Source organism: Oncorhynchus keta, chromosome 5 (assembly GCF_023373465.1).
Source record: "Oncorhynchus keta strain PuntledgeMale-10-30-2019 chromosome 5, Oket_V2, whole genome shotgun sequence".
In the NCBI taxonomy this organism is placed as follows: domain Eukaryota; kingdom Metazoa; phylum Chordata; class Actinopteri; order Salmoniformes; family Salmonidae; genus Oncorhynchus; species Oncorhynchus keta.
The window spans coordinates 13,903,293-13,923,870 of record NC_068425.1 but is presented as its reverse complement, the minus strand read 5'-3'; the positions used below and the strand labels follow the sequence as shown (position 1 = coordinate 13,923,870).

The following is a 20,578-nucleotide window of genomic DNA, read 5'->3' as shown; positions in this document are numbered from 1 at the left end:
ACTCTTTATTGTTGTCCATTGAGTTGTAACGATTGACATGGTACAGTGTTGTAAAAGTAACAGGCCTTTGTGAAGAAGCACAATTTAGTTGATGACGAATACTAATTGTGAGATGAAATGGCATGGCAGCATATCTTTCTCTTTTATTTGGTTAACAAAACCGGCATGATGTTAAAGTAGGAACTAGGAAATTATACCAAAGGTCTTAATGTTAGTGGCAGATTACACACACCTTGTTAAACTTGCACTGTATTTTCAAACATGAAGAGAAATTGGATTTACTTTAAGGTCTCCTCATTCGAATGACTCCACCGAGGTATCCATTTCAATAAGCACATATCACCTGGTTATTTTTATAATCAGATTCTCAATCCCACCTAAAGTCTTGCCCCACCATCTCATAGAATTTGATATTGAAAGGCCTATAAAAGTCCCGGAGCTGCTCAATGACCTCCCGGTCGATCTGCACGTGAGTTCTGCCCTTGGACTTGCCCAGGCAGCGGGGCTGGCTGCTGCTCTCTGGCTTCTTCAGGCAAGGGAAGCCTTTGGTTCGGTTAAAGTAGAAGTGCTTGTCTGTGATGATGCGTTTGAGACCCAAGAAGTCCTGGACGCGGCCCAGCTCCCCAGCCGGGTCCGTGATCAGCCGCTCGCCGCTCACAAAGTGGATCTGGGAGAGGCGAAAGTACTGCAGCCAGTTCTCTAGGTGGAGGATGTACATCCCTATGCGGATAGCGTTCCATGAGGTGTCTACCAGACCCTGGCTACGGTTCTGGAAGGCCAGCTCCTCGAAGGTGGGGATGTCCGGCTTCTTGGACAGGGTCTGTGTGTAGTCTGAGATGGCCCTGGTGACTGGGTTACGCACCACCACAATCAGCTTGGTGTTGGGGGACATACTGGCGATGCGTCTGGGAGCCTCTCGTGTCACAAAGTAGCTGGGGGTTTTCTCCAAGGTGATTTGGCTGTCTAGAGTCCGTGGCATTAGTCCTCTAAATAGGGAAAGACAGAAAGAGAAAAATGCTGATTGAACTTTTATGCCTGGAATCCATTGCATTAGTACTCTAGAAGGGGATAGAATAGTAAAGCAATTTAATTGTCTTGCAGAAATTGTTATCCACTTCGACGGCTGAAAAGGTTTCATGAAAACAACTCATGTTCCCTATCTCCAGGGTGACAGTGATGCTGAGGGCTGGAGGGAAATCATCCAATCACATTTTAGACTGGTGTTCATAAATCACAATCACCTGCATTAAGGACATCCAACAGAAAAAGATACTTGGGAGAATCTGGGTCACACTAAATAGGTCATCATTTTCATAAAGTTTCTGGGGAAATGCATCTTAAAATGTTTGTAAAGTTTTTCTCATATCTATGGAAACCATGCATAGCAAAGTAAGGACTAGTGTTCTGATTTTTTTCCAAGAAAATGTAGAGACTAGCATTGCTCTGGAAATTTCCGTTCATGATTCGAGCAATGGGAGTTAAGAAATGCATCATTCCTGTTTAAAACCTGGGTTATGCAAAAGTTGTATTTAAACATGGAGCCACTAGAGCGCGATGAGCCAAGTAAAGCCCCACCGGCCAAACCCTCCCCTAACCCGAACAACGCTGGGCCAATTGTGCACCGTCCTATGGGACTCCCGGCCACGGTCGGTTGTGGCACAGCCCGGGAATGAACCCGGGTCTGTAGTAGCACCTCTAGCACTGCAATTCAGTGCCTTAGACCGCTGTACCACTCGGGAGGCCTGAATAATTCTAAGATACAATTACAACCTACATTTGAATACAACATCATTGTCCATTGGTTAGAACAGAAATGTGTCTTCTGGCTTTCCCAACATGCTTCTGGTCCACCTCTCTAACCTCTAGGCTACTGGGCTTTCCCATTGTGTATCCATAATAAAAGCTCTAGATACAGTAAAATTCTTCTTCCCTCCAGGTCAGGACCTTGATTTCCTGAAACTTTTGACCATTGACATGGATAAATCCCACCTAAAGTGCATCGAGCAGTTTCTCCCAAAACCATTCCTGCGCTTAAACTGATACAGTAAATAAAATAGTAACTTTATGTCTGTGACTGATGATTCTGTGCTTCCGACTTTGTGGCAACAGTTTGGGGAAGGCCCTTTCCTGTTTCAGCATGACAATACAGAAATAGTTTGTCGAGATCTTTGTGGAAGAACTTGACTATCCTGCTCAGATCCCTGACCTCAACCCCATCGAACACCTTTGGGATGAATTGGTACACCAGGCCTAATCGCCCCAATATCACTGCCGAACTCACCAATGCTCTTGTGGCTGAATGGGAGCAAGTCCCCTCAGCAATGTCCCAACATCTATTGGAAAGCCTCCCCAAAAGAGTGGAGTCTGTTATAGCAGCAAACGGGGGCGACCAACTCCATATTAATGCCTATGATTTTAGAATGAAATGTTTGACTTGAAGGTGTCCACGTACATTTGGTCATGTAGTGTACCTTAACAGTCCGATAAATATTGATCAGTTTAGCTTGATTTATGAACCATGTGCTGTTCTACTGGGTGTCTCAGTTAGCCTTACCAGTTTAGGGCCACAGGCAATCATTCATCTTCCATGGGATGGAAGGAACAGAACAGCAGTAGCACCATCCCCAGAAAACAGCTTTACAGTACGCTAAATACATGCTACTACTGTATATCTCAGGTGCTATGTGATGGAAGCTGTGATGGAATCCCAGCTTAGTGAAATCATCAACCTTAACCTATAGTATAGCATATTCTAGCATATTCTTCCTCTTTCTTCACACTTCCATGTATTATTGCGTTGAATGTAATTTTAGGGACCTATATAATCTCATGGAGAAAGCTACAGACATTCCAACACTGTTGGGTTATATCATTTGAAACGCTACCCTTTTCGGTTTCACAATTCTCACCAACACTGTTAAAAGAAATAGCTGCAATTAAGCATATTACATAAACCTTTTTTTTAAATCCACACAACCAACACCCAGGATGGTGTTACTGACAGTCTAACACTTCCCCTGGTGCCTGGTGCAGGAGCTGAACGCAGCGTGAACAAGATCTGAAATTCTCACTCTTTTGCTGATGAGAAGGAGTGTTGGTGCTGTACTAGCTTTTGCAGCCGTGCTTTGTAGCATTTCTCGACTGCCACAAAGAGGTGCATTTCTTGTCGATTAGGATTGAAAGAAGATCCATCACCTCCTATAACTTTATTTAATCCACCAAGGTTTCAGACGAGACCAGGACACAAAAAGGTTTAGTGCAGCTTTCCATAGAGAAAGCCATAATGGAACATATAATTCAATGGGATTCTCTTACTTCACACAACCAATTACATTCTCCATTTTCCAAGTACAAGACAACAATGATCCACTGCCTAAAGATGAACATGTGCATGTTGGGGAGCACAAGAAACAACATGACATGTTCACATTATCTCCTGGGTTGTCTGAGTCCCGGGATTGGTTGAACAGAAACCTAGCTTGAATTGAACTTTATTTGTTCATGATTGGAGTGATGAGAAGCGCATGTACATTTGCTCTTTAGATTATTCCCCCTCCTCTTTATCATTACACGTTAACAACTTGTCAGGGACAGCCTTGCCACTGTTTCATTAACCTGATTTGAATTACATTGGTGGAATTTGCATTAGCATAATCTGCACTTCCATAGTGTAGGCCTACACGTTGTTCACACGTTCTCATTTCAGCAGGGATTTAATCCATGTCATGTATTTGAGAAATGAATTTGCCCTCTCAGATCGAACAAATGACATTGATAAAATAAATGGTCCACCTGCTGTTCTCTGCAGTTTTTTTTATTACATTTATTGAACTTACATTTGTTTTACAGATATTCATTCTTATAAATGAAAGCCCATCCGCATGATTACAAAACGTTCAATTGACCAGAACATAAACCCGCTTCTCACCAAGAAACATTTCATTAACATTTAACTAAAGTGCCATCTTCCATTTTCCTCTTATGTAAATACCCAAACTTAATGAGAAGAACAGTTATTCATGTGAGCATACTGACTGCGTTACTGAGAACACAACCACCACAGTGGGACATTAGGAATGGCTCCATGCAAAGGTCTGATATCACACCTGAAACTTACACTATAACATCAATTGCCAGTTGCTATTTGCGTTGGTCTCCCTGTATTTAGATGCCTGCCTTTTTCGATGGAGGTGCTTGTAGCATAATAGAGGACGGGAGGAGGCTGTAATTGTAATACAGCAAGGTTTCTGTGACATGTTGTAAGCCATTCAGCAGCAGTGAATTCTGTGCTGACACCCTATGGTGCTTGAAGAGAACAGCGAGCACCTTCAGTAGTGTAGCTTTCTAAAAGCCTTCATTGTCGCTCGATAGGCCTACTCCCAAAAGGATAGGGTCACCATGATCACTCCAGCTCTCAATTACTGACGAGCTTTTTGGAGCTCTGGGACAAGGTTACAGATGATATATTGTAAATCATATCAGATAACTCCGTAGAATTAACCATTAGTGAAATATTAATAATTATGTAGAATATAGTTGGAAGGTATATCCATGATGTGGAACTGTACTGCCATTGCACACATTTTGATACATTGAGTACACCCACACACACACACATATATCTATAAAGCTGGCAGTAACTGGCATTTTGTGTCATGAATCAAAGTTGTAGAGAGATGGATGGGCTCCCCGCTCTGATCATCATCCGGACCCTGTAAGCTGGAACTAAATTGACTGGAATAATTTACAGCCGTCTCCTGTTCAGGTTATTGGTGAAACTCTGAGAGGAGTCAGGATGCGTTACAAGCTTGGCTGTGACATTTTAATCCCTCTAATGAATCGAGGTGTGGAAGATCTATCCCAACATTGTAAATGTGCCCAGTGCTCACAAGATTGCAAAGAGATAGCAATTCCCCCCCACCGGTAAAAACACACGTGTGTATTTAATATCCTCCCCTGACAGATGTGTTGAGACCAGCACCTAAAAATCATGTCTGGCATACTGTAACATTAAAAGTGCCAAAGGATGTGCCGAGTTCCCTGGCTGCTAACGCGGCTCCACTGAGCAAGTCAACATTGTACAGACACCCAGGCACCAGCTATATCAGGCATGTAAGACCGTAGCAGCAGGTAAAGGTCGGCTTTGGATCATCTCCTTCAGCACAATCAATTAACCCAGACCTCGCCAGTGTAACTTCATTGATGTTTCAAATCAAGAGCGAATTGAGTGCATTGTAAGAGTCCTCAGTAAATATTTGCTCGTGAACCACAGTAGTGCGTCTACATTACTTTGGTATGGTCATTAGCAGATCTTCTGATGTGGACGAAATGGAATGTGTGTGACGGCAGATGCACAGAACACCTGTAGCATCTCTAAGGTTGAGCTAAAATGTAGCATAGCATCTTTACATAGATGCACAGAACACCTGTAGCATCTCTAAGGTTGAGCTAAAATGTAGCATAGCATCTTTACATAGATGTACAGAACACCTGTAGCATCTCTAAGGTTGAGCTAAAATGTAGCATAGCATCTTTACATAGATGCACAGAACACCTGTAGCATCTCTAAGGTTGAGCTAAAATGTAGCATAGCATCTTTACATAGATGTGTAGAACGCGTGTGGCCACTCTAAGGTTGAGCTAAAATGTAGCATAGCATCTTTACATAGATGTACAGAACACCTGTAGCATCTCTAAGGTTGAGCTAAAATGTAGCATAGCATCTTTCCATAGATGTGTAGAACGCGTGTGGCCACTCTAAGGTTGAGCTAAAATGTAGCATAGCATCTTTACATAGATGTACAGAACACCTGTAGCATCTCTAAGGTTGAGCTAAAATGTAGCATAGCATCTTTACATAGATGTACAGAACACCTGTAGCATCTCTAAGGTTGAGCTAAAATGTAGCATAGCATCTTTACATAGATGTACAGAACACCTGTAGCATCTCTAAGGTTGAGCTAAAATGTAGCATAGCATCTTTACATAGATGTACAGAACACCTGTAGCATCTCTAAGGTTGAGCTAAAATGTAGCATAGCATCTTTACATAGATGTGTAGAACGCGTGTGGCCACTCTAAGGTTGAGCTAAAATGTAGCATAGCATCTTTACATAGATGTACAGAACACCTGTAGCATCTCTAAGGTTGAGCTAAAATGTAGCATAGCATCTTTACATAGATGTACAGAACACCTGTAGCATCTCTAAGGTTGAGCTAAAATGTAGCATAGCATCTTTCCATAGATGTGTAGAACGCGTGTGGCCACTCTAAGGTTGAGCTAAAATGTAGCATAGCATCTTTACATAGATGTACAGAACACCTGTAGCATCTCTAAGGTTGAGCTAAAATGTAGCATAGCATCTTTACATAGATGTACAGAACACCTGTAGCATCTCCAAGGTTGAGCTAAAATGTAGCATAGCATCTTTACATAGATGTACAGAACACCTGTAGCATCTCTAAGGTTGAGCTAAAATGTAGCATAGCATCTTTACATAGATGTACAGAACACCTGTAGCATCTCTAAGGTTGAGCTAAAATGTAGCATAGCATCTTTCCATAGATGTGTAGAACACCTGTAGCATCTCTAAGGTTGAGCTAAAATGTAGCATAGCATCTTTACATAGATGTACAGAACACCTGTAGCATCTCTAAGGTTGAGCTAAAATGTAGCATAGCATCTTTCCATAGATGTGTAGAACGCGTGTGGCCACTCTAAGGTTGAGCTAAAATGTAGCATAGCATCTTTACATAGATGTACAGAACACCTGTAGCATCTCTAAGGTTGAGCTAAAATGTAGCATAGCATCTTTACATAGATGTACAGAACACCTGTAGCATCTCTAAGGTTGAGCTAAAATGTAGCATAGCATCTTTACATAGATGTACAGAACACCTGTAGCATCTCTAAGGTTGAGCTAAAATGTAGCATAGCATCTTTCCATAGATGTGTAGAACGCGTGTGGCCACTCTAAGGTTGAGCTAAAATGTAGCATAGCATCTTTACATAGATGTACAGAACACCTGTAGCATCTCTAAGGTTGAGCTAAAATGTAGCATAGCATCTTTACATAGATGTACAGAACACCTGTAGCATCTCTAAGGTTGAGCTAAAATGTAGCATAGCATCTTTCCATAGATGTGTAGAACGCGTGTGGCCACTCTAAGGTTGAGCTAAAAATGTAGCATAGCATCTTTACATAGATGTAGAGAACATGTGCAGCCTCTCTAAGGTTGAGCTAAAATGTAGCATCAGTCAGGTGCTAGTCAGGTATTGATGTGGCTAAGTCAATAACTCAATCATGAAGTATTCTGCTTAATCTTAAACCTATGTGGCACAGGAGGTTGGTGGCACCTTAATTGGTGAGGACGGGCTCGCGGTAATGGCTGGAGCAGAATCAGAGGAATGGTTTCAAACACATCAAATATGGTTTGATGCTGTTCCATTTGCTCTGTTCCAGACATTATTATGAGCCGTCCTCCCCTCAGCAGCCTCCACTGCATTGATGATTTTGTTTGCCTTCTTCAGTGTTGTATTCACGTCCTCCACGTTCAAGCTATCATCCACTGTCAGTAGAAAGGCTGTGGAGGTGACACACTGTTTTCAACAGAATTAATCCAGGCCTCATGGTACTAATTACCCAGCTTTATGATGAGTCGGAGGATTGGACAGTAATGCGAGGGCCAGGCCTGATCTGATTGGGATTTAAATTGGAAACCATCAATCATGACAAGCAGGCAGCGTCCCTGCAACAGACAGACAGACGGAGAGATTTAGAGAGTGGCCCCTATCTCTGGCAGAGCAGGATGTGTCTGTCATCACACAGACTAATAATGAACCCGGCCTATTATACAACACACAGCTTGTGAGTTACTGTCTACTAACCAGGGACAGGGAGCATGGTGACTTCAACGTATCCATTATCTGTGGTGTTGGGATGGCCTCGGCTCGAGCGGGGGTTATTTGGAAAAGCCCCTGATTAAATTAGAACAAAGGTCTCATGGCTCATCATGGTCACTTCCAAATGATCTGTGGAACGTAAGACGAAGGGAGATCAGTGCAGGGAAAAGCCTGGGATTTAGAGCATGTCTATACTGCTTTCTTGGTGGATGCTCAAGAGCATGTTGTTGAAGTGTCGTGTTATACAGTATTGCATGTGGATTTCAAAGCTTTCTCACATACCTCTATTACCGGGGCCTGAATTATATTCACATTCACATAGACAGTCATACTCTTATCCATTGGCTTCATTCTGAAGCCTTTCATCTTCCAATTTGTATGACATCTCACAACAATACAGTGAATACTATCTAAGGTTATAGGATTCAGGGACAGGTAATACCAGTATGTGAGAAAGCTTTTAAATCATTATAGTGTATTGCTACAAACCACGGTATGTGTCTATGTTTAAGGTATGGCTACGTCACATCTTCAATGACACAAGGAGGGTTCATTTGTACAGACCTTTTTATGTTACGGTTGCAAACAACCCAGATTGCAATTACACAGCTTCATGTGTTCTAATGCACTAAGCTGTAATAAAACCAGAGTCGCTATACAACCGCATCACCAACTGCAGTCTACTCCCCTCGCCTGGTACGAAGGAAATAGCTTCATTCTGTCTCGACTGGAAAAGATTATCTTATTAATATTTCACTCACTCCCATTTCTGCTGGGATGACGTCCAAGCATTAATCACCAGTCAGCAGCGACAGAAGCTGGTCTCAATGGAAGTCAATTAAGGGTTACCAAGCAATGTCCCAGGCAGCAATACTGAATCCAGGTCAGCTGGTTGGTTAACTAGACCAAGAAATCAGTTATAGTCAACTGCCAAGACAACCAGCAGCAGGTTTTATTCAATTTAAAACAAAGCTCTGATCTGTTCTGTACACACCGTGTCAATATTTTCCAGAGTAAACTATGTTTTTACATCAGGACTGTCCTGTTTGTCTGTATGGGAAACAAATCATTCAGAATCAGTCTGACCTCAATGATGTCTGATTTAGTCGTGTTGGCTCTGCGCTACGTTTCACAGAAATGACAATACATTGGAATATTCTAAACCACTGAGGATGTTTTGAGACAATTACTCTCCTGAAGCGATAAAGCATTGCATTAAGGCGAACCAAACGCTGTTACTGTGTCTGACTTTGATGTGGGAAAGTGTCCAACTATCCCAAAATGAAGACACTTTTCGGAAGACCCCGAAATCCATGGCTGGCAAGCTACACATCCTCAGATGAGCATTTCAGTTAATTGTGTAAATGTTTCAGATGAATTAACCGCGGCTCAGCTGCCAATTTCAATGAAACACAGTGTAAACAAAACTATTTCAGTGCATGTCAGCCTGTCCTCACATCCTGTTCAGTTTAAACGTGTTTCCTCCTGTCACATTTCCCCCTGCCTGTCTTTGCAAAAGGCTTTCTGCTGAACTGCAGGGAGTAATGGAAAACATTACCAACGCATAATGAGACACAGCAAATATTCATTCAGTCTGCAGTTGAAATACAAATGGTTCTAAAGACACCTGGAATATAGAGAGATAGGAAATATTGGAATATTCCTGGCAAGGAATCAATTCAAATTCAAATCAAATTGTATTTTCCACATGCGCCAAACACAACAGGTGTGTAGACATTACAGTGAAATGCTTACTTTACAAGCCCTTAACCAACAATGCTTTAAGAAGTTAATAAAAAAAAACAAAAAAAGTGTTAAAAAATAGATAAGTAAAAAATATACATTTTTAAAGTAACAAATAATTAAACAGCAGCAGTAAAATAACAAGAGAGACTATATACAGAGGGTACCGGTACAGAGTCAATGTGCGGGGGCACCGGTTAGTGGAGGTAATTGAGGTAGCATGTACATGTAGGCAGAGTTAAAGTGACTTTGCATAGATTATAAACAGAGAGTAGCAGCAGCATAAAAGAGGGGTCTGGGTAGCCCTTTGATTAGCTGTTCAGGATTCTTATGGTTTGAGGGAAGAAGCAATTAAGAAGCTTTTTGGACCTAGACTTGACGCTCCGATACCGCTTGCTGTGAGGTAGCAGAGAGAGCAGTGTGGCTGGAGTCTGACAATTTTTAGGGCCTTCCTCTGACACAGAGGTTCTGGGTGGCAGGAGGATTTGTTCCAGTGATGTACTGGACAATACACACTACACTCTGTAAGTGCCTTGCGGTCGGAGGCTGAGCAGTTGCCATACCAGGCAGTGATGCAAACTGTCAGGATGCTCTCGATGGTGCAGCTGCAGAACCTTTTGAGGATCTGAGGACCCATGCTAAATCTTTTCAGTCTCCTGAGGGGGAATAGACTTTGTCGTGCCCTCTTCACGACTGTCTTGGTGTGTTTGGACCATGATAGTTTGTTGGCAATGTGGACACCAAGGAACTTGAAGCTCTCAACCTGTTCCACTACAGCCCCATCGATGAGGATGGGGGCGTGCTCGTTCCTCCTTTTCCTGTAGGCCACAGTTATCTCCTTTATCTTGATCACGTTGAGGGAGAGGTTGTTGTCCTGGCACCACACCTGGGTGGGTTGATTCACTGTTGTGGTCGGCCTGTCTGTTGCCCCCCTTTGGGTTGTACCGTGGCGGAGATCTTTGTGGGCTATACTCGGCCTTGTCTCAGGATGGTAAGTTGGTGGTTGAAGATATCCCTCTAGTGGTGTGGGGGCTGTGCTTTGGCAAAGTGGGTGGGGTTATATCCTTCCTGTTTGGCCCTGTCCGGGGTGTCCTCGGATGGGGCCACAGTGTCTCCTGACCCCTCCTGTCTCAGCCTCCAGTATTTATGCTGCAGTAGTTTATGTGTCGGGGGCTAGGGTCAGTTTGTTATATCTGAGTACTTCTCCTGTCCTATTCGGTGTCCTGTGTGAATCTAAGTGTGCGTTCTCTAATTCTCTCCTTCTCTCTTTCTTTCTCTCTCTCGGAGGACCTGAGCCCTAGGACCATGCCCCAGGACTACCTGACATGATGACTCCTTGCTGTCCCCAGTCCACCTGGCCATGCTGCTGCTCTAGTTTCAACTGGCCTGGGCCCTAGGACCATGTCCCAGGACTACCTGACATGAGGACTCCTTGCTGTCCCCAGTCCACCTGGCCATGCTCCTGCTCCAGTTTCAACTGTTCTGCCTTACTATTATTCAACCATGCTGGTCATTTATGAACATTTGAACATCTTGGCCACGTTCTGTTATAATCTCCACCCGGCACAGCCAGAAGAGGACTGGCCACCCCACATATGCTCTCTCTAATTCTCTCTTTCTTTCTCTCTCTCGGAGGACCTGAGCCCTAGGACCGTGCCCCAGGACTACCTGACATGATGGCTCCTTGCTGTCCCCAGTCCACCTGACTGTGCTGCTGCTCCAGTTTCAACTGTTCTGCCTTATTATTATTCGACCATGCTGGTCATTTATGAACATTTGAACATCTTGGTCATGTTCTGTTATAATCTCTACCTGGCACAGCCAGAAGAGGACTGGCCACCCCACATAGCCCGGTTCCTCTCTAGGTTTCTTCCTAGGTTTTGGCCTTTCTAGGGAGTTTTTCCTAGCCACCGTGCTTTTACACCTGCATTGTTTGCTGTTTGGGGTTTTAGGCTGGGTTTCTGTACAGCACTTTGAGATATCAGCTGATGTACGAAGGGCTATATAAATAAATTTGATTTGATTTGATTTGATTTGACCACACGACCAGGTCTCTGACCTCCTCTCTATAGGCTGACTCATCATTGTAGGTGATCAGGCCTACCACTGTTGTGTCATCGGGACAATTGATGATGGTGTTGGAGTTGTGCCTGGCCATGCAGTCATGAGTGAACAGGGAGAACAGGAGACTAAGCACAAACCCCTGAGGGATCCCCGTGTTGAGGATTAGAGTGGCAGATGTGTTGTTACCTACTCTTACCACCTGGAGGCGGCCCATCAGGAAGTCCAGGATCCAGTTGCAGAGGGAGGTGTTTAGTCCCAGGGTCCTTAGCTTAGTGATTAGCTTTGAGGGTACTATGGTGTTGAACGCTGAGCTGTAGTCAATAAATAGCATTCTCTCACAGGAGTTCCTTTTGTCCAGGTGAGAAAGGGCAGTGTTGAGTGCAATATAGATTGCATCATCTGTGGATTTGTTTGGGCAGTATGCAAATTGGAGTGGATCTAGGGTTTCTGTGATAATGTTGTTGATGTGAGCCATGACCAGCCTTTCAAAGCACTTCATGGCTACAGATGTGAGTGCTACGGGTCAGTAGTCATTTAGGTAGTAGTAATTTAGTGTTCTTGGGCACAGGAACTATGGTGGTCTGCACTTGCCAGTTGGTCAGCACATGCTTGCAGTACATGTCCTGGTAATCCATCTGGCCCTGCGGTCTTGTGAATGCTGACCTTTTTAAAGGTCTTAATCACATCGGCTACTTAGAGCGTTATCACACAGTCTTCCGGAACAGTTGGTGCTCTCATGCATGTTTCAGTGTTACTTGCCTCGAAGCAAGCATAGAAGTAATTTAGCTCGTCTGGTAGGTCTGTGTCACTGGGCAGCTTGTGGCTGTGCTTTCCTTTGTAGTCTGTAATAGTTTGCAAGCCCTTCCACATCCGAGGAGCGTTGGAGCCGGTGTAGTATGATTCAATCTTTGTATTGACGCTTTGCCTGTTTGATGGTTTGTTGGAGGGCATAGCGGATTTTCTTATAAGCTTCCGGGTTAGAGTCCCAATCTTTGAAAGCGGCAGCTCTACCCTTAGTGCGAATGTTGCCTGTAATCCATGGCTTCTGGTTGGGGTATGTACGTACGGTCACTGTGGGGACGACGTCATCAATGCACTTATTGATGAAGCCAGTGACTGATGTGGTGTACTTCTCAATGCCATTGGAGGAATCCCGGAACATATTCCAGTCTGTGCTTGCAAAAACAGTCCTGTAGCTTAGCATCTGCTTCATATGACCACTTTCTTATTGACCGAGTCACCAGTGCTTCCTGCTTTAGTTTTTGCTTGTAAGCAGGAATCAGGAGGATATAATTATGGTCAGATTTGCCAAATAGAAGGTGGGGGAGAGCTTTGTACGTGTCTCTGTGTGTGGATAAAGGTGGTCTAGAGTTGTTTTCTCTCTGTTGCACATTTAACATGCTGATAGAAATGAGGTAAAACTGATTTGAGTTTCCCTGTATTAAAGTCCCCGGCCACTAGGAGCGCCACCTCTGGATGAGCGTTTTCCTGTTTGCTTATGTCCGTATACAGCTCATTGAGTGCTGTCTTAGTGCCAGCATCAGTCTGCGGCGGTATATAGACAGCTACGAAAAATATAGATGTATATAATGTGGTCTACAGCTTATCATGCAATACTCTATCTCAGGCGAGCAAAACCTCAAGACTTCCTTGGAATTCGTGCACCAGCTGTTGTTTACAAATATACATAGGCCGCAGCCCCTTGTCTTACCAGAGGCCACTGTTCTATCCTGCCGAAAAAGATTGAAACCCGCCAGCTGTATGTTAATCATGTCGTCATTCAGCCACGACTCAGTGAAACATAAGATATTACTTTTTTAATATCCGGCTGGTAGGATATACGTGCTCGTAGTTCGTCTATTTTATTATAGATTGATTGGTAAAGGTAGGTAGATTATCCTCTCCGTGACGGATCCTTACAAGGCACCCGGACAGTCGTGCACGATATCTCTGTCTTTTCCTCCTGCGAATGACAGGGATGAGGGCCTTGTCGGGTGTCTGGAGTAAATCCCTCCCGTCCAACTCGTTGAAGAAGATGAATTCCTCCAGTACGGGGTGAGTCATCGATGCCCTGATATCAAGAAGCTATTTTCGGTCAATAGACACGGTGGCAGAAACATTATGTAGAAAATGAGTTACAAATAGTGCAAAAAAAACATACACAATAGCACAATTGGTTATGGGATCGTAAAACGGCGGCCATCTCCTTCGGTGCCATTATCATTCCGGAAAATGTTTGAGGCGTGTATACTATGTATTGTACTAACTAGTCTAGGAAAAACTGTTTGAACAGAGTTGTGCATATCCCCATTTAATTCAACTCAATTTACTGCAGTCAAAACTACAGATGTATTTAATCACATTATACATTTATAGGTTTGGTGTCAGCCATGTTCGATTCTGTCTCAGAATAGTGTCATTGTGTGGCCTTGCCTCCAGGGTGGCCTACCACTCTCAACAGCTCTTAATGTTATGTACAGCTGGGTTACTTACCTACAGTTGGTAAAGGCTCTATCCCTGTCTCTGAGTAGGAAGCTCACAACACCACTACCTCTGTCTCTTGCTGCTGGCAACTCCAGTTAATGACTTATTCAATACAAAATCCTAATACAAAAACCTCACTGTGCCATGGTGTCTTTGGGGGATATTCCCGAGAGGAGTTGTTTTTGTAATTAATGTTAACTGCTACATGTTTCTGAGCTATATCGGGATTAAGACTCCTCATTACTAGTGGAGAGAGATGCCTGGGTCAGTGGAATGTGAAGTTCCCTCCTTTAAATGAGCAGCAGACAACTTTCTGTCCTCGTCAACCTTTCTGACGCTATAGTTCCGGGGCTCAGTATCCTCCCTGAGCCAATTAATGGTGGACCTGGAGAATACTCTTGGCTGAAGCAGATTCTACGAGGCCTCTTGCACAATTTGAACAGGGAATCAGGGAATCTATTTGATGTGCGTCTGACTCCTGTAAAATCAGTAGAGCTGAGATGCCCTTTTAAGTTCTAATGGTGATGGTGTGTAGTGATGCCGATTTGTTAGATGTATTTGATCGTGTGCGAAAATGGAAAAAAGCGTCCACGAAGTGTTGCGGAATTGGTTGCAGTATAATGTATGATTCAGCTGCCCCTTATATAGTCACAGGGATGGAGAGACACTCACATCCAATCTAAATGAGGCCAAATGGGTCTTATTCTATTCTGGAGATCAAGTAATGAACACTGCACTATTTCACTGTCGTCGCACAGGTCTGTCACTTACAGTGGGGTGAAAATAGTTGGATTATGCAAGTAATGCACAATTAAAAAAGATTAAAAATAGAGGACAGTCTATCACGGTGCCTCATTAGACGATGGTGACAATCGTATTATTTAATGCTGAGACCAGGTCGTATTAGTTCTAGTCTGCATAAAGTTTCAGCCACCATGACTGAGGTGAACTAATCTAGCAAACACTCATTACCTTTAAATGGATGGTGTCTCATGTCTTGGACTGAAATAAAATGAAAAATAAGACTCTCTAAAGCACATTATTAAAGGTGATTTGTATGGAACTTCTGACGTTAATCAGCCAATTTATCTATCTCATTACTGGCGGCATTTATGTGGCTCTTATTGCAAGATGTCAGTGGCTAAACTAAAATTGCTTTCAGAGGGGATTAGAGACACTGTTGCTAGGTCCTGGCCTCTGTGGCATTTTAATTAATCAGTCCCCAAATAGTACTGATGAATTTAGAGCCTGTTCGTGTGTGTGTGTGTGTGTGTGTGTGTGTGTGTGTGTGTGTGTGTGTGTGTGTGTGTGTGTGTGTGTGTGTGTGTGTGTGTGTGTGTGTGTGTGTGTGTGTGTGTGTGTGTGTGTGTGTGTGTGTGTGTGTGTGTGTGTGTGTGTGTGTGTGCATGCATGGGGGTGGGTACGTAAGTGTGAGTGTAATTAATAATTAACGTGAAACTAATTATATGAATACAGTATCTGCTATATTGGCACTATATTGGCACAAGCCTATTGCACACTAACTTCCCGCTGTTCTATTAGTCTAATATTAGCATTATTGAAGTTATATTATAGGCCTATTCTTAACCTCCAGAGTTAAGTGTGTGAAAAAGCACTGCTACGTCAAGTCCTCAGCCCTGAACTGAATGCCTCCAGGTCCCTTTTATTGATTTAAGCAGCTCCCCATGGGTGAGTCTGACTCAACTGACTTAAACACAGCAGGTATAAATGGCATCACACTGCGATGGGACAGTGAGCACACACCACAACCAACTGGGCTTAGGGAGAGGTGCTGGGTGATTTCACTAGAGTGGCCTGTCTGACAGAACCTCCTACAGAACAGAACGTTTTCTAATGGCACATTCTTTGTTTCAGTGGGTTTTCTCTCTCGGGCTAAGTGTAGATGCGACCCATGAGAGTTCCCTGCTCGGGTTCACTCAACAGGCACCATGTTCTGTCAGAGAAGAGAATGTGACACCTGTGTAATGCCTGCTTTTAGGCATGCAGGTACCATCTTCAGCAATGGTCTTACGGCTGCCAAGGGATGAGAGCAGGTAGAGTCACACAACTGAGCCAAGCTGAGCTGAGATTTACTGGATCTGGCCATGCTGGAAAGGATCATGTGAAAGGAAAATATAAAAGCCAGCGCGGTACTGTTGGGTAGGCACAATAATGAGAAAAGGCTATTACTCTTCTATGGACTTCGTTATCCAAGGTCTGACTCGTGGGTACGAGACAGCCCCAGAGTCCTGTCTCATCGACGTACAGTACACTGGAGTGGCATCCCGTTAGAGGGAAGGCAGGAGGAGTCCTACCTTGTCCGAGGTCACTAATCAATATTAGCCATGTTTCTGCTGGAGAGGGTTTCTTAAAAGTCTGCCCCTGAAACTATCTATTACCGTTGATCTGCATGTTTACTTACTGAAATTCGACACTGCAGCTATACTGTGGCATTTCAACCTGGGTATCAAGCCAAAGTAACTTCATCCTGGATTTGGGGCATGATTTACTTGTAATGCTTACGATTCCAATTGTTTCGGTCTGAGTGTTTCTTTTACTCTGGTATTGCAAAATATTTGTATGCCTTGGGAAATCAAATCTTTAGATCAATTATCTCACAAACTACACTATATGGTATGTGGCTCCCCCTTCAAATGAGCAGATTTGACTATTTCAGTCACACCATTGCTGACAGGTGTATAAAATTGAGCACACAGCTGTGCAATCTCCATAGACAAACATTGGCAGCAGAATGGCCTTACTGAAGAGCTCACTGACTTTCAACAAGTCCGTTTGTCAAATTTCTGCCATGCTACAGCTGCCCCGGTCAACTGCTGTTATTGTGAAGTGGCAACGTCTAAGAGCAACAACGGCTCAGCCGCAAAGTGGTAGGCCACACAAGCTCACAGAACGGGACCACCGAGTGCTGAAGCGCATAGCGAGTAGAAAACATCTGTGTTCGGTTGCAGCACTCACTACTGTGTTCCAAACTGCCTCTGGAAGCAATGTCAGCGCAATAACTGTTTGTCAGGAGCTTCATGAAATGGGTTTCTATGGACGAGCAGCCGCACACAAGCCTAAGATCACCATGCGCAATGCCAAGCTTCGGCTGGAGTGGTGTAAAGCTCGCCACCGTGGAGCAGTGGAAACGGGTTCTCTGGAGTGATGAATCACGCTTCACCAACTGGCAGTCCGACGGACAAATCTGGGTTTGGCAGATGGCAGGAGAACTCTACCTGCCCCAATGCATAGTGCCAACTGTAAAGTTTGGTGGAGGAGGAATAATAGTCTGGGACTGTTTTTCATGGTTCGGGATAGGCCGCTTAGTTCCAGTGAAGGGAAAATGTAACGCTACAGCATACAATGACATTCTAGATGATTCTGTGCTTCCAACTTTTCCTGTTTCAGCATGACAGTGCTCCCATGCACAAAGCGAGGTCCATACAGACAAGGTTTGTCGAGAACAGTGTTGAAAGAACTTGACTGGCCTGCACAGAGCCCTGACCTCAACCCCATTGAACACTTTAGGGATAAATTGGAACAACGACTCACTAATGCTCTTGTGGCTGAATGGAAGCAAGTCTTACCAAAAGAGTGGAGGTTGTTATAGCAGCAATGGGGGAACCAACATCCATATTAACACCCATCATTTTGGAATGAGATGTTCGACGAGCAGGTGTCCACATCATTTTTGGTCATGTAGTGTATCTACATTGAGAATACAAAACATGAATAACACCTGCACTTTCCATGAAATAGACTGACCAGGTGAATCCAGGTGAAAGCAATAATCCCTTATGGACGTCACTTGTTAAATCCACTTCAATTACTGTAGACAAAGGGGAGGAAACAGTTAAAGAAGGACATTTAAGCCTTGCGACAATTGAGACATGGATTGTGTGTATATCATTCAGAGGGTGAATGGGCAAGACAAAATATTGAAGTGCCTTTGAGTGAGGTATGGTAGTAGGTGCCAGGCACACTGGTTTATGTCAAGAACAGCAACGCTGATGGGTTTTTCACGCTCAACAGTTTCCCGTGTGTATCAAAAATTGTCCACCACCCAAAGGACAGCCAGCCAACTTGGTACAACTGTGGGAAGCATTGGAGTCAACATGGGCCAGCATCCCTGTGGAACGCTTTCGACACCTTGTAGAGTCCACGACCTGATGAACTGAGGCTGCAACTCCATATCAGGAAGGTGTCCCTAATTGTTGTTATACTCCGTGTATCTATGAGTGTTCTCTACTGTATTTTGTTATGAAAAAAGGATATCTAAGTGATCATTATCAACAATTTCAACAAGAGTGAGAGGAGGGAATATACTGCACAATTATTCCATCCCACAAGGTACACGATTAGCCTAAGGATCATGAAAAACGTTCTGGACTTTCATGAACACAATTCTGGGACAGTCAAGTACACACCCTGGTACACACTTTTTAAGTTGACTAATAATGTCAGAGATACACATTAGAATAGAATGGATATAGATGCAATACACCATAGCATATCTATATTATCTCATAGGCAGGCCTACATACATTCGGTTGTAAGAAGTTATAAACCTACTTAGCCTAAGCCTACTTATTGTGATACATTCCTTTGTAGGGGGCCGTGCACTTGTTCAACAAATAAAATATTGAAAATGAAAATATATCATAAACAGACAACTTAGTTTATTATATATGTAAATCAACGTGACATGTCGTACCTGTACCAGTCCAATCCTCTGTCATAGTTTCTATCGAAAAAGTGGGGCTCTGTTCCAAGCGCGCGCACATCTGGATGAATTCGAATGAACTCCAGCACCGCTCTGGTGCCGCCCTTCTTCACCCCGATGATTAGTGCGTTGGGTAACTTTTTGTTTCCATATTTCTGTGCAACAGTAATATTATATTCGGATGGGGCAATACTCCGTTTGTGAGTGATGGGCAAGGCAGAATTTCTACTTTGTTTGCGAGCATTACTTGATCCTTGGTGAGTGAGTGTCACGTTTAAAGTCTCATCCAGAGCAGTCCTCCTGTCCGCGATGCAATCTTTTTGCAGAAGTTTTATGCTTCCTACGTTCTTGTGATGGAGGCACTTTTTTTCCTCATAACTCTGGGTTGGCATGATTGTACCACAACAAAACAGTATGCTGTAGCATAAATATGTGAAGGACAATGAAATGGTGAATAGAAAAATAAATCGTTTGCTCAACCTATTTGAAGATGGCACGATTCGGTTTGACATGAACCTATATGCCATATCTCCATGGGTCAAGGGACTGCATGTTTATCTTCTGTGCTGCGCCTGGACTGCGGTGTCTCCCTGTGGTACCGGACTCTGCCTCTGCCAACATCACAATACGACAGAAAACCAGGTAAATGTTCCTCCAAGAAATGACATGTGCACAATTTGCATCGTTTCCAATTAAACAATTGTTGGATAACTTTGGAGTAAATTGATATCAGCCATTTTCTTGGAAAAAGTAGAATGATTCCGCCTAAATGTGTTCATATAGTTTGAGTGGTAGGATGATTGCATCGGGAATATTAACTAATTGCATAATATTTTGTCGAAACACTTAAACCCCCACGGAGTCGTTATCCTCAATCCCATTCTTCGTTTTCCTCAATCCGTTGTTCTGGGTAAAATATGCCGTCTGTTGGATAATGATGAGTGACTTTGGAAACCTGCCGAAATCCCAAAATCTGCCTCTCTTCCAAAAGGTACGGTGTAATCTGCCATTGACTCTAATCCGTGCGAAGCCTCAGCCTCGCCTTCACTGGATGTGCGATGTTCAGCTCATGTTTGGCTGCTTTCTCAAAGTTCTCAAGAATGCGGTTGCGGCAGTCAGGGACAGATGATGAATATATAAAGATGCCGTCTGACGTCACTCTTCATATGATCATATTCTCCATGCATGTAACTTTTTAAAGGAATACTCCTGGTAGCCTATTTTATAGAGACATACAGCATATATAGTTGGCAGGTGAAGCATAGTCAATGTGGATACCTGTGTGTGAACATTTCCACATAAGTCACATGAACGTGTGTTCTCTAGCCAATTGGAATTCATAGGACAACAAGCATTTTTATTTAGAAATTAAGATTATCTCTAATCTTAAATCTCCAAGCTGTTGCACAGATCTCTGCTTCACGGACATTCTGAACTGAGAGACGTGACTGAATATTGCTAGTCTGAGTCATAAAAGGCTTAGATTTGAACAGGTGAAATCTCCATGATTACTGTGCTCTTTCTCACAGATGAGTGTTCTGGGGCCCTGCACTGTAGCCAAGGAGATAAACACGTTGCTTTGTGTCAAACCGAAGCACAACCATTGAGCAGATGTTATCCAGTATAGCCATACAGTCTACCCACCAGACAACATCAAATCA

At 43.4% G+C, this 20,578-nt stretch overlaps 1 protein-coding gene across 1 annotated transcript; it reads right to left on the bottom strand.

Annotated features, from left to right (window-relative positions):
• Positions 1 to 38: 38 nt before the first annotated feature.
• On the bottom strand, positions 39 to 19,989 carry LOC118365322 (heparan sulfate glucosamine 3-O-sulfotransferase 2-like). The gene is made up of 2 exons (XM_035747451.2): positions 18,909 to 19,989; positions 39 to 986 (listed from the first exon to the last, which is right to left on the bottom strand). The coding sequence occupies exons 1-2, from the start codon at positions 19,442 to 19,444 to the stop codon at positions 368 to 370; spliced, it is 1,155 nt and encodes a 384-aa protein (XP_035603344.1). The 5' UTR covers positions 19,445 to 19,989; the 3' UTR covers positions 39 to 367.
• Between the last annotated feature and the right edge of the window lie 589 nt (positions 19,990 to 20,578).

What these genes read in the sequence shown, in the direction of transcription:
- LOC118365322 (XM_035747451.2), bottom strand. Translation starts at nt 19,444, where the DNA reads ATGGCATATAGGTTCATGTCAAACCGAATCGTGCCATCTTCAAATAGG. An exon ending in AGAGGATTGGACTGGTACAG is followed by an intron (nt 987 to 18,908) that starts GTACGACATGTC and finishes TTCCCTATTTAG; the next exon opens with AGGACTAATGCCACGGACTC.